We start from the raw sequence: 13,781 nt of genomic DNA, 5'->3' as shown, positions 1-13,781 counted from the left end.
TTGTTCCTTGTCCTCCAAGAAAGAGTATGCAATAATAGCAGTAGTTAGAGTGGTAATAGTAGAAAAGAGTCGCCTATTTGAATCTGTTTGTTTATATCAGATCAAAAGGATTTGAGTATATTTGACTTCCGTTGAGATTTTTATATTTTGAAAGCATTTCCCATTCACAGTTTTATCCCCTGTCCAACCCTGTGAAATAAGTAGAATAATGACAGTTATTCATGCTGTCCTCTCCCAGTTTCTAAAATGGGATTAATGGAGAATGGGACTAGGAGCTGAATTCCCGCCAGGAGAGGGCGGGAGTTCAGCTCACACTGCACGTGGGTTGGGACCTCCCACTGCTGTGCTCTGGCTCTTCCCCTGGGGCTTGGTTATCTTTGCCCTTTTTGTGTAACATCTGGTTTCACTGGGAACTGGAACTTGAACACTCCTCCCCCCCTCCTTCCAGCTTTCTCTCTGAGTAACCTGGACACATTCCTTTTACCTTCTCAGCCTGGGTTATTAAGAAAGGAATGTGGCCCAGATGTGTTGAGGTCAGTGCCTTGGTGTCCTTTCGGGACAGCAGGCTCTCAGGGCGAGCGTGGCTGAGGAGCAGGCCTGACCCCTGATGTCAGCGACCAGAGAGGGAGGGAAGGAGACAGTTTTTGTTTCTTAGTGTTTAGATTTCTTCGGAAATTCATAACAAACCATAAGCACTGTCAGCAAGGCTTGGCACTTCAGACTTTCTTCTAATAAACACTGCCACGTTAGGAAGTGGGGGTCAGGAAACCCCCGCCAAGATATTCTCTCCCTTCACCGATGCAGCCTGAAGATACATGATGGCCTTGCTGTTCTCATTGTTTCCTGGTCTCCCCCTTCCCTCTCTCTCCTTCAGCATCTGTCTTAGTCCTGGAAAGGATCAGCAACTCAGGGCATCTCGGTCCATCCAATCATTGCCTTTTTTGGAAGGTTTTCTCTCTGGGGTTTTGTGGGACCCTGGAATCAGAGATACAGTAGGGAGTTTTTTGAGCAAGAAAGAGACTGCTTCCTGAGAGAGAAGGGTTGGGAGAGATGGACAGAAGCAGCAAGAATTGGGGCACAAAAACGTTCAGTGTTCGTGAGTTCTCCCTTCTGCCATTCTGTCCCTGGCAGAGGGACCTGGCTGGGTGAGGGGAGGGCATCTTCATCTCTCTGAGGAGCTCTGATGTCCTGTTGGGATCTTCTGAACTAGGAAGATTAAGTCTCATGTACCATTTCCCATTGCTGATGCCGTTTCTCTACCTCAGACCTGTGAAGAGGAAGAAGGAAGCTGCTGGCTTCCGGAAGCTCTTTCCACATTTTGCCCGGGCTAGGGCGGTCCTCATGCCATTTGTGTCCGTTCAGGCTGCTGTAGCAAAAATACCACAGGCCGGCTGGCTAAACAACAAACATTTATTTCTTACAGTTCTGGAGGCTAGAAAGTCCAAGATCAAAGTAGCAGCAAATTCAGTGTCATCGATGGCCGTCTCCTCACCATGTCCTCCCATGGTGGAAGGGGCCAGGGAGATGTCTGGGGCCTTCTTTTACAATAAGGGCACAATCCCATTCGTGAGGACTCCACCTCATGACCTGTCACCTCCCAAGACCCCACCTCCTAATACCACCACCTTGGAGATTAGGGTTTAATATATGAATTCTGGGGGGACACACATTCAGTCTGTAGTACTGTTGGTGTTGTTCATGGTCCCATCCACGTGGGGAAGCCTTTCCGCCTATCAGAGGAGGGCTGGGCAGGAGTGGGAGAGGGGCGTCGAGCATCGGGAGGGGTTTAAGCTACAGAGTCCTGAGTTTCTGAGTATGGATGTCTCCTTGTGGCCCAGTCCCTCTCCTGGAAACATGGCTTCCAGTCACCTGAGGGGCTGAGGAGGCAGAATGTTATCTATCCTTCCCACACCTCCCGTATCCCCATCTTGCATCCTGTTCCCTACCTGGTGCATTCTCAGGTGTGGCTCTTCCCGGGACTGTTTCTTCTACATTCCTGCTTCTCTGCCTTGATTCCCGCTCTACTCAGAATGCAATACAACGTACCGTTTTATGAGGATAATTACAGTCAGACAATCCAGTCAGCATCTCACTTCTGCCACTTCTTAGCTCTGTAGCTTTGGGCAAAATACTTAATGTCTCCAAACCTTCGATTTCTTACTTGTAAGATTGGGTTCCTCATTTGTGAAACCTCCAAGCCTCAGGTTTGTAATTTGTAAAATGATGATAATTCCAGCATTCCAGAACCGTGATCAGGAGGATCGCGATAATCCATGTAAAGTGCTTCTTCTGGTACCTGACATGCAGCGAGTACTCCATAAATGTTAACGCTAGCTGTTCTGGGATATTGGTGTGGCTTATTCAGCTGACATCTGGAAGTGGTTGTGAGAGGGGGTGGGTAGGGATGTGTGGGATTGTGGGGTTGAAGGCCTGGATATTTCGAAATAGGTCCAAGGAGGGGTTTTCTAGCTTTGCAGGCAGTTCCCCCAGCCTGGCAAGCAGCCCTTATGGGCTTGCGCCCACACGGTGCTGGCTAAGTTTGCTGAATGTCAGAGCAGGAAGGGACTGAGAACACCATGTCATCTAACCCCTTTAACAGGGGTGAACAGGCGAGGGAACTGAGGCTCAGTGGAGTGAAATGACTTATCTGAGGTCACAGGCTGGTTAGTGGCAGACCTAGGATTGAACCCATTTCCTGATTTCTAGCGTTCATTCCAATGCAGCATGTCCCCCGTTCAATACTCAGGTGGAAACACACACCGAGCCCCAGAGGGCTGTGGGATACACACCGGGGTGTTTGGAAGGGCACTCAGTCTGCCATTTGGCCAGGGTGAGGGAGGAAGCTGAAAGTGATAGGACAGGCTCTGATCAGTGGCTTGACATCATGGGATTTGCCTAAGCTTGTGAAGTTTATTCAAAATTAATTTATCCAGGAACTATTTATAGAACATCTTACAATAATAGCTAAGATTTATTGAGCATTTACACTATCGCAGGCACCGTGCTATGTGTTTTACGCACACTGTCTTATATGGTCTTGCAGAACATCCCTGTGAAGCTGGGGCTATTATTATTTTCATGTTATAGGTGAGGAAACGAAGCCTGGAGAGTTTAGGTGACTCGCCCTAGTAACCAGCTAGTAAGAGGCAATGCTGAGATATAGTCTCAGCCAATCTGTGCTCTTAGCGCCTACTCTCTGCTGCTTCCCCATATCCTCCCCCCTTCACTTAGTTGTCAGTCTCGTGTTGTGTGCTGGGAATAGAGGGGAAATGAGACACACATAGTCCCTGCCCTCGTGGATCTCACACCCCAGCCAGTGTTTTAACACAGTGCCTTCCAAACTGTTTTGACCCTCACCTACAGAAAGACATACATTGTTATCATTATTTATTATACATATTATACCCTACTCCCCAACATATAAACCTTTCCCGGGACTTCCTTGGTGGTCCAGTGGGTAAGACTCCACGCTCCCAACGCAGGGGGCCCGGGGTTTGATCCATGGTGGGGGAACTAGATCCCGCATGTTGCAACTAAGAAGCCCGCCTGCCACAATGAAGATCCCTTGTGCCGCAACTAAGACCTGGCACAGCCAAAATAAATGAATAAAATAAAAACTAAATATTAAAAAAAAGAAGCTTAAAAAAGATTTAAACTTAAAAACTTAAAAAATAAATAAACCTTTCCCAAAACAATATTTACTTTTACCACTTACACACTTTGATACTTTCTATTCTATTATGTTGCATTTTAATAAATTGGTGGTTGAGACCTACTACATTGATTTTTGAGACCCACAGGTGGGCTGCATTTTACAGTTTGAAAAACACTGGTCCAACAGGCCTCTCATTGTACTGTTCCTCTTCCTACCTACCCATCCATGAGCAGGCACTCACCCAACCTTTCTGATGCCTCAGTCTCCCCCTTCTGTACAACAGGCCTAGGGGCTATCTTAGGAAGGACCACACGAGTTCATTTATGTTGGTTTAGCTCCAAAGTGCTGCGTAAGCTCTAGGCTGCTGGGATGTGGCAGAGCCTGCAGGAAGCAGAGAACCACCGTAGCTCTGATCACAGGGCTTCCTCTCGTCTTACAGGCTCTGCCTCCGGGCTCGCCCCGCTGTAACCTGAAGGAGAATCTGCTGAAGGATGACTGCGCCCTGGAGTCCATCGAGTTCCCCATCAGCGAGGCCAGAATCCTGGAGGCCAGGCCCCTCAGTGACAAGGGCTCTGGAGACAGCTCCCAGATCACTCAAGTCAGTCCCCAGAGGATTGCACTCCGGCTACGGCCAGGTGGGGATCCTGCAGAAGTAGCTCACAGTGGAATTGGGGTGGGAAGAGAAGGATGTGGAGGGAAGTGTGGGTAGGAGAATGGAAGAAAGTGGAAGGTTTGGGGACTTGAAGTCAGAAGATCTGAGTTTGAATCTTGACTCTTCCATATATTAGCTATTTGACTTTGGGCAAGTTACTTAACCCTTCTAACTTAGTAGGTACACAAAAAGTGTTTGTTTCTTCTTTCCCCCAATGCCTGTTTTACCCAGCATATAGCTTTCTATTGAGGCTCAAGTGAGTCTAAGATGAGAAAGCAAATTGTAAGCTCGTTTTCCATGTAAGATTGGGGCAGGGCATGCATGGGGGCACAGAAAATAGGGCAGGAGACCTTCAGAGGGGGGACGGATTAGGCTAAGAGACAGGCTTTTTTAAAAAAAATTATTTTTGGCTCCGTTGGGTCTTTGTGCTGCATGCGGGCTTTCTCTAGTTGCAGCGAGCGGGGGCTACTCTTTGTTGCAGTGCACGGGCTTCTCATTGCGGTGGCTTTTCTTGTTGCAGAGCATGGGCTCTCAGCATGCGGGCTTCAGTAGTTGTGGCACGTGGACTCAGTAGTTGTGGCTTGCCAGTTCTAGAGCGCAGGATCAGTAGTTGTGGCTCACGGGCTTAGTTGCTCCGTGGCACGTGGGATCTGCCCAGACCAGGGATTGAATCCGTGTCCCCTGCGTTGACAGGTGGACTTTTAACCTCTGCGCCACCAGGGAAGTCCAGAGACAGGCTTTTCTGAAGCACTCATTTTGACTTTTCAATTAAGTCAATAATTTAAGAAAGTACCTTCTACGTGCAAGGCGTATATTGGTTACTATGGGATTCAGAGAAGGGTGGGACATAGTTCCTACCTTTTACAGAGCCTGAAGTGTAATAACTGCCAACACGTCTGTGACTCAGGGTGGTAGACCCTTGGGACCCAGAGGACTAGACAGATGAGGATTTAGAGAGGGTGGAGACTTTTAGAATGGAAAGAAGAGGTTAAGGGCTTCCCTGGTGGTGTAGTGGTTGAGAGTCCGCCTGCCGATGCAGGGGACACGGGTTCGTGCCCTGGTCCAGGAAGATCCCACATGCTGCGGAGTGGCTGGGCCCGTGAGCCATGGCCGCTGAGCCTGTGCGTCCGGAGCCTATGCTCCACAACGGGAGAGGCCACAGCAGTGAGAGGCCCGCGTACAGCAAAAAAAAAAGAGGTTAAAAGTAGGAGGGTCAAGAGATTGGAAGAGGAATAGAATTGCAAGGGGAGAGGAAAAGGGACCAGGGCTTTCAAGTTTCGTTTGATTAAAAAGTTACTTCAGGGAATTCCCTGGAGGTCCAGTGGTTAAGACTTGGCGCTTTCACTGCCAGGTCCCGGGTTCAATCCCTGGTCGGGGAACTAAGATCCCACAAGATGAGTGGTGCGGGGAAAAAAAAAAAAAAGTGACTTCATCCCAGCTGTGTCCAAATCTACTTAAGTCTTAGAGGGAGAAGAGGAGAAGAATTAACGTCCTTCTGCCTTGCAGATGATTCGAAGAATTTCTCCGTCCAAGTTCGGCAGGTGGAGGATTACCCTGTGGACATCTACTACTTAATGGACCTGTCTTATTCCATGAAGGATGATCTGTGGAGCATCCAGAACCTGGGCACCAAGCTGGCCTCCCAGATGCGTAAGCTCACCAGTAACCTGCGGATTGGCTTCGGGGCCTTTGTGGACAAGCCCGTTTCACCATACATGTACATCTCCCCACCAGAGGCCCTCAGAAACCCCTGCTATGAGTAAGTCTCTCTTCTAGAAGCCAGGGCAGCATCTCTCCCCGTTGCCCCAGACAAATCCAAGTCCTGCTTCCTCTTTCTAGTCTAGGGTAGCTTTGTTGGCTGCCTTCTGGCCAAATCATATCTCCTCTCTACCATGGTCTCCCTGTCCGGCAAGTGGGCCAACCCATTGATCTGGAGTGTTGTATTAATAGAGTCCAAGACTGTTTGGAGACCTAGAAAGGAAATCCATCAGCTTCTTGGTCTAGGCCACGAATAAATAGTATAAGTAGATAGAGGAGTTATGATTTCAGAATGATTGATTCCATTGCTATTGTCCTCGTTATCCAGGATATGAGTCCTGCAGGGTTAAAATGCAAGAAATTAAGTCCTAGAGGCATAGGAAAGAGTGGAAATGATATTTGTTGAACCTTCTAAGAGCATAAGTTGATGTGTCCCTCTGTTGAGAGTTGGACTTACAACTGAATGGCTTATTTATTTGTTGGAGACTATGCAAGTCCATGGGTTATAATTTAAAGTGATGGTTACCGAGCCTGACGAGGTATGAATTTACTTTTTAGATTCGAGAGTTATATGATGTGCCTTTTTAACCTTCTGTCTGGATTGTAAGGTTCCCCAGAAATTGTGTCAGCCATCAGTTAAACAAACCATTGGACTGGGGACAGAAATGCTCCTGTTCGGCACAGATCTATCAATTTATTGATAGTTCAGGGACATTAAGTTATTGATGAACTTTTGCTTTGTTGTTGTGTTAATGTTACTTTAGAGAAGTGTTAAATATAAAGTGATAACAACAACTAGAGCCTCACTCTGATCTAAAAGCTTTACATCTATTAACTCATTTAAGCCTCACAACTCTTATGAGATATGTGTTATCATGTCCCCGTTTCTTTACAGGTTAGGTATAGAGAAGCTTGCCTAGGGTTCCATGACTAGTAAGTCAAGGAGCTGGGATTTGAACCCAGGTAGTCTGGTTCCACAGTTCACTCCCTTATCCTCTGATCTAGCTGGAGATTAGGTCAATGTGATGCCTACGTAATTTGAAGGGTTTGGAGTCTAACCTGTCTGGGTAATGGTAGTTGTATAGAACTCGCCTGGGCATTCCACTGTCTATATCTGTCCCCCTCTTTCCCCTCCCACTCCCCATGCAGCCTTTTCCATCAGATGTCTGCTTAAATCATTCCTTCCCTCCCCAGTATGAAGACCACCTGTTTGCCCATGTTTGGCTACAAGCACGTGCTGACGCTAACTGACCAGGTGACCCGTTTCAATGAGGAGGTGAAGAAGCAGAGTGTGTCACGAAACCGAGATGCCCCAGAGGGTGGCTTTGATGCCATCATGCAGGCTACCGTCTGTGATGTAGGTTTGGAGGGCATGGAGTGCCAGGTGTGGGTGGTGCAGATCAAAACGGGGAGGGAAGTGGCTCAACTGTGGGGATTTCTATGTGAACTACGAGATAGGAACTAGGCAGAGCTTTGTACAATTTGTACAATTTGAGCAACAGGTTGCTCCCGATCAGCAGCCTCTGCTTGTATCCGCTCCCTGGCCAGAGCTGATGCTTTTGGGAACCTCAGTGGTCCCAGATGTTTTCTGGGGAGAGGATCTTCTCTGGAAGTGTATCAGAGTCAAGGCTGGGTTCACCTAACCTCAGCAAAGTGGGCAGATGTCCAGATGGGATTTCTTCTAGCCCAACCCAGCTCTGCAGATGCAGATGGGTTTCTAGATGGGCCATGTGATTATCATTGAAGAAGTTCTCTTTGGAGTTGAAGTAGGTGTCTTTCAGCTGCTTGAAGTAATGAGCCCTGAGACTGTTTTCTTAAGAGAACAGAAACCCCTGAGTTGGAAAACTCCAGCTTATGTTCCAAGGACTAGGACTGAGGCCCTTCTCCAAGACAACTTGTCTAGCCCTTCAGATGGGGAGTTTCTTGGGTCTTTGTTTTGTCCCAGTGACATGGCTAAAGTCGCTGTCTCTCTTTTGCCTTTTTTTTTTTTTAACAGGAGAAGATTGGCTGGAGGAATGATGCCTCCCACTTGCTGGTGTTTACCACTGATGCCAAGACCCATATAGCACTGGATGGAAGGCTGGCAGGCATCGTCCAGCCCAACGATGGGCAGTGTCATGTGGGCAGTGACAACCATTATGCTGCCTCCACTACCATGGTGAGATTCTCGGTACCACCTATGGTTCCTATTCACTATGGCCAGGACTGCCCTAACCCAGGCAGTCTTTGTGTGAATATGAAAATGGCAGCCCTTCCTCTGGGCAAGGCTCAGGGCTCTTTTCAGCCCGCCCTCACCTCTCCCACCTACTGGACGCCCTCATCCAGGGTACCACCTGTACAGCCATTAGAGATGGTCCTGGCTGTGGTCGGTGTTACCACTGCCTCCAGCACCAGCAGCATTGTCATGGCATCCAGAGTGGACCCAGAGGACTTCTGCAGGTCCAGCTGGAAAGCAGGCCATCCTGTCGACTGTGCATGGATTAGCCCCTTCTTGGAATATCATGCTCACTTGTGGTTATTGGAAGAAGACAGAGGAAAAAGAGACAAAGATCCTCAAAAGCATAGAAAGCCAGTCCTGTGAGGAAACGTTAAAGGGCTCAGAGTCCTTTAGCTGGAATAAAAGAAGGCTAAAGGATGCTTTAGCTGATCCATGAGAAGACTTTTTTTAAAATTTATTTTTTATTGAGGTAACATTGGTGTATAACATTATATAAGTCTCATGGGTACAACATTATATTTCTACTTTGGTGTACCCTACAGCGTGCTCACCACCAAAAATTTAGTTTCCATCCGTCACCATACAGTTGATCCCTTTACCTATTTCTCCCTCCCCACAACCCCTTCCCCTCTGGTAATCACTGCTCTGTATGAGAAGACTTCTTGTAAGTTGTTTTCTGTATAAGTTGTTTTCATTTAACCATAGAAGGTTAAATAAGAGGAGAGGAGTTTACATTGAAACAGGAGGGATTGCAGTAAGCCGTAAAGAGAACGTAGAGCCCTGCAGAATGCTGCCACTCTGAGTATCTAGAGGTGTGAACTCTTCATTTCTTAAAGACAGTGTAGCAACTGCCTCATCTAGGGGGCTTAAAGGTACAGCTGTGAAAAGGAACCTGAGTTGCACGATCTCATGAGCTCCCTGAAAGGTCTAGGATTCCAGGGACATGTTCATAATTTACCAGCACCCCCATTTTGGCTTGAATTCTTTGGTGTCAGCCATATACAGGTTGAGCACAACCAGGCAATGGGCGAGTCTGTAACGATTGACACCTAGTCTATGCAGGGCCTTACCAGGGGCCAAGATAACAAGACTATATAAGGTCTCACCCTCAGGGAGATTTTGGTTTAGTTGAGGAGGTGTGGTACCAATAACAGAAGATGCATGATTACAGCTAACTGGATAGAATAGTTGATGAGGATTTTAGGTATTCAAAAGAGGAAAGCTCGTCATGAACTGGGATGATCAGGGAAGGCCTCCTGGAGAAGGTGGGACCTGGGCTGGGTCCTAAGGAAGGAGGAGCATTACCAAAAAGAAGGCCACTCGAGGTGGGAGAAAGACAGTGGGCCAGCTCGGTGGTAAGTAGAAGGGGGAGAGAGGTGAATGATTGGAAAGGAAGGTTGAGACCACATGGTGAAGGATTGCAAGCAACAACCCAAGGCATTTGTCAGTAGCTGCAAAATGGGAGGAAGCTTCAAAACAACGAGGTCTGGCAGTACCTGACCCGTGGAAGCTGCTCCTTGGTACGAATGCATTGAATTTGAGTAGGAGGACAGAGGTGCTTAGTTTTGGCACTACCAGCCTGTACCTCTTTATCTGTCCTTAGAGTTCACAACTGGGTTTGTGTTTGCCTCACATTGTCATGGGGTGAAAAGGTTTAAATCCCACCACTGTCAGGGCCATGGCCCAAACCACCCAAGTCCTAAGGCTTAGAATTCATGGGTGTATGTGAATAGACTTCTTAACTAACCATCACATCCTCTCTTTTCATAGGATTATCCCTCCCTGGGGCTGATGACCGAGAAGCTGTCCCAGAAAAACATCAATTTGATCTTTGCAGTGACTGAAAATGTAGTCAATCTCTACCAGGTGACTATGCCTTTGGGGCTTCCTGGAGTGGGAGTGGGGCCTGTGATGGGTGGACTTGTCTCAGGGAACCAGCCCACACCAACTTTGGCCATGGTCCCTAACTGGGAAAGACCCAGGAGCTAATGATTCCTCTCGACGGTCTCTCTCCTCCAACTTTGAACCTAGCAGGATAGGTGTGTTGATGTTTGCAGTGGTGGAGGGGAGTAATTCAGTGGGGAGAGGGGTGTGAGAGGTTCTCTATAATTTTGCTCAGTGCTGAAAAACTGCTAGATATATTCCTGGCAGTGACAAGTAAAATATCCCATCCTGGGCTTCCCTGGTGGCGCAGTGGTTGAGAGCCTGCCTGCTGATGCAGGGGACGCGGGTTTGTGCCCCGGTCCGGGAGGATCCCACATGCCGCGGAGCGGCTGGGCCCGTGAGCCATGGCCGCTGGGCCTGCGCATCCGGGGCCTGTGCTCCGCAGCGGGAGAGGCCGCAGCAGTGAGAGGCCCGCGTACCGCAAAAAAAAAAAAAAAAAATCCCATCCTTCCCTCAAGTTTCATTTCAAGACCCTCAGTCTGATTTGGGGAGGGCTTTTGGAGACCACCAGCTTCATCAGTCATGCCCGGACATCTCTGTCTTCCTTTCTAGAACTATAGTGAGCTCATCCCAGGGACCACAGTGGGGGTCCTGTCTACTGATTCCAGCAATGTCCTCCAGCTCATTGTTGATGCTTACGGGGTAAGTGTCTTACACTGGGAATGGGCCTGCTAAGAGTCCACTTCACTTGGCATTACCCAGGAGGGCTCAGATTTGGAAGTCCTGGCTGCAAGTCCACCATGCAGCTTTCACCGCCTTCCTCTTCTTCTTCCAGAGGCCAGGAAGTGATAGCCAGCACTGGGAGGACTGCAGCCTTCTGAGATAGAAACGGCTCAGAAAGGAACGCCCAGGAGGCTTAGGAACAATGGGGGAAGAGCTTAGAGAAGGTGGAAGAGAGAGGATGGGGATGGTGATGAGGACGAGCAGGGCCCTGAAATTGAGGGGGGTGGGTGCAGAGTGATGGAGATCTGGGCTCCAGCAATAGAGCAGAGAGGGAGCTGAACCATGGGGAATGTGAGGTTGATGAAAGATCAGGTAGAAAGTGCTACTAACCAAGGTGACCAGTATTAGCACTCCCTTCTCACACGTCCGTGAGTCCTGCAGGAGGGCGTAGCTAGTTTAGATTTTACCCAGACTCACCTAGAAGCAAGTGGAGAAAGAGAGAGAGCAGGTCTTGGGCTGGAAATATAGCAGGAAACAGGCTCCTAGGGATGCTCTGGCAGCTTGCAGGTGGACCTCAGCATCTGGCACTGCAGGTGAGTCCAGGACCATCTGGGAGGTTTTGCTTGGGATGTAATTGGCTCCTACTCATTTCCTCTCAGCCCATTTTCTTATCTTCTCTTGCCCTTTTCTGCTCAGAAAATCCGCTCTAAAGTAGAGCTGGAAGTGCGTGACCTCCCTGAGGAGTTGTCCTTATCCTTCAACGCCACCTGTCTCAACAACGAGGTCATCCCAGGCCTTAAGTCTTGTGTCGGACTCAAGATTGGAGACACGGTGAGGTGGGCTGGGCAGGGGCTGAGGCTGCAGCTCTGACCTTAGCCTGTGCCCCAGAGCGTCTGTGGGCACCCACCCCTTCCTTCCCTGTACCTTCTTTCTGAACGTCCTTACAAGTTAGATGTAATGGAGCTGCCAGCCTTTTCCTCTGAGGCTTCTGTTGCCTAAACCTTCTCTATCCGTTAAGTAACTTCACCATCAGGATTTTTAAAAACTTGCATTTAGGTTACCTCTGTTTATGCACAATTGATTGCAAATGAAAATATTTCTACCTTCAGCCCCTAACTGGTCTCCAGCCTCCCCTAAGGTAATGCCTTTCTTTGCTTCACAAGGTAAAACAGCAGTGTCATCTATAAATATTTATTGACCACCGACTTTGTGCCAGGCATTGTTCCAGCTGCTGAAGATTTGGCAGCAAACAGAATAGGCAAAAATAGCCACCCTTGGGCTTCCCTGGTGGCGCAGTGGTTGAGAGTCCGCCTGCCAATGCAGGGGACATGGGTTCGTGCCCTGGTCCGGGAAGATCCCACATGCCGCAGAGCAGCTAGGCACGTGAGCCATGGCCGCTGAGCCTGAGCGTCCGGAGCCTGTGCTCCGCAACGAGAGAGGCCACAACAGTCAGAGGCCCGCGTACCACAAAAAAAAAAAAAAAAATAGCCACCCTCGAAATTAACACAACATTTTAAATCAATTATACCCCAATAAAAATTAAAAGAAAAAAAAATAAACACATACACACACAAAATACCCACCCTCCTGGAACGTCAGAATGCAAATGTTCATTTTGCCTCTCCAGTCCGTCTATAGTTTTCCCTCCTTAGTGGCTGGTTCTTCTCTGCTTCTGCCTTAGGGGAGAGGGGTTGGTGAAAGGGGTGGAAAAAAAGAGGGGATATCTATAGCTATATCATCTATATCTACATCATCTCTGTCTATATATCTGTTTCCATCCATCCATCTCTCTATCTTCTAGGCACATGTGCACACACCCTATGTAAAAAATATTGGCCTGAAACATGTTTGATTGCATAAGTGATGAAATGTTTTGTGGAAATTGCACAGTAGACTCTGAGCCTGTGGTTAGCCACTGTGTGGTGTGAAATAGTGCTTTGTATATCCTGATGATATTACGTAATCAGTCCCGCTAGCTTACTTGGCCACGGCAGAGCGTTTGTAAGATCAAAGGTTCTTTTCTGCTTGAGCTGGTTTATTTTCACGTATGGAATTTTAGAAAAAAGCTATCTGTGATTGTAAACCATGTCTACACCCAGCCAGATATGTCCCAACTGCACAACTATCCCCAGGCTCTTGCTTTGGCTTTGCAGACCGTGGTGGTGGGAAGGCTGAGGAACTCCAGCTTGCTGGGGGACAGGACGCCCAGTTTGGGTATTCCCGGGCAGGGCCGGGAACAGCTTCTTTCCCTCCAGGGCTGGAGTGTCAACAGGGTCCACCTGTGTCTGAATGCGATCTTACTTTCCATCCAGGTGAGCTTCAGCATTGAGGCCAAGGTGCGTGGCTGCCCCCAGGAGAAGGAGAAGTCCTTCACCATCAAGCCTGTGGGCTTCAAAGACAGCCTCACCGTCCAGGTCACCTTCGACTGTGACTGTGCCTGCCAGGCCCAGGCTGAGCCTCAGAGCCACCACTGCAACAACGGCAACGGGACCTTTGAGTGTGGGGTGTGCCGCTGCGGGCCTGGCTGGCTGGGGTCCCAGTGTGAGTGCTCAGAAGAGGACTACCGTCCCTCCCAGCAGGATGAGTGTAGCCCCCGGGAGGGCCAGCCCATCTGCAGCCAGCGGGGCGAGTGTCTCTGTGGCCAGTGCGTCTGCCATAGCAGTGACTTTGGCAAGATCACGGGCAAGTACTGCGAGTGTGATGACTTCTCCTGTGTCCGCTACAAGGGGGAGATGTGCTCAGGTGAGTAGAACTGCACACCCCTCCCGTCCTGGTACCCCCACACACTCACACGTCTGCAGCCTCTGGAAATGGATGCAGGCCAGGGCTTGAGGTGGGCACAGGAAGGCCCGGGGGCAGAGCGAGTAGATGGTGTGCCACTCCAATGGCAG

At 48.9% G+C, this 13,781-nt stretch overlaps 1 protein-coding gene across 2 annotated transcripts in view; it reads left to right on the top strand.

Annotated features, from left to right (window-relative positions):
• Positions 1-13,781, top strand: part of ITGB3 (integrin subunit beta 3) — a 52,524-nt gene that overhangs the window by 19,262 nt on the left and 19,481 nt on the right. For both annotated transcript variants that reach the window (XM_027081296.1, XM_027081295.1), the window contains exons 3-10: positions 4,095-4,290; positions 5,814-6,066; positions 7,260-7,422; positions 8,062-8,223; positions 10,054-10,149; positions 10,780-10,869; positions 11,587-11,721; positions 13,203-13,632. In XM_027081296.1, the coding sequence (XP_026937097.1) occupies positions 4,095-4,290; positions 5,814-6,066; positions 7,260-7,422; positions 8,062-8,223; positions 10,054-10,149; positions 10,780-10,869; positions 11,587-11,721; positions 13,203-13,632 (1,525 nt within the window). The remainder of the gene's footprint in view (positions 1-4,094; positions 4,291-5,813; positions 6,067-7,259; positions 7,423-8,061; positions 8,224-10,053; positions 10,150-10,779; positions 10,870-11,586; positions 11,722-13,202; positions 13,633-13,781) is intronic.

This window comes from Aethalodelphis obliquidens, unplaced genomic scaffold, assembly GCF_003676395.1.
Source record: "Aethalodelphis obliquidens isolate GAN/ISIS:26980383/991018 unplaced genomic scaffold, ASM367639v1 scaffold44, whole genome shotgun sequence".
Lineage (NCBI taxonomy): Eukaryota > Metazoa > Chordata > Mammalia > Artiodactyla > Delphinidae > Aethalodelphis > Aethalodelphis obliquidens.
The sequence above is the reverse complement of the archived record's forward strand: the minus strand, read 5'-3'. Positions and strand labels throughout refer to the sequence as shown.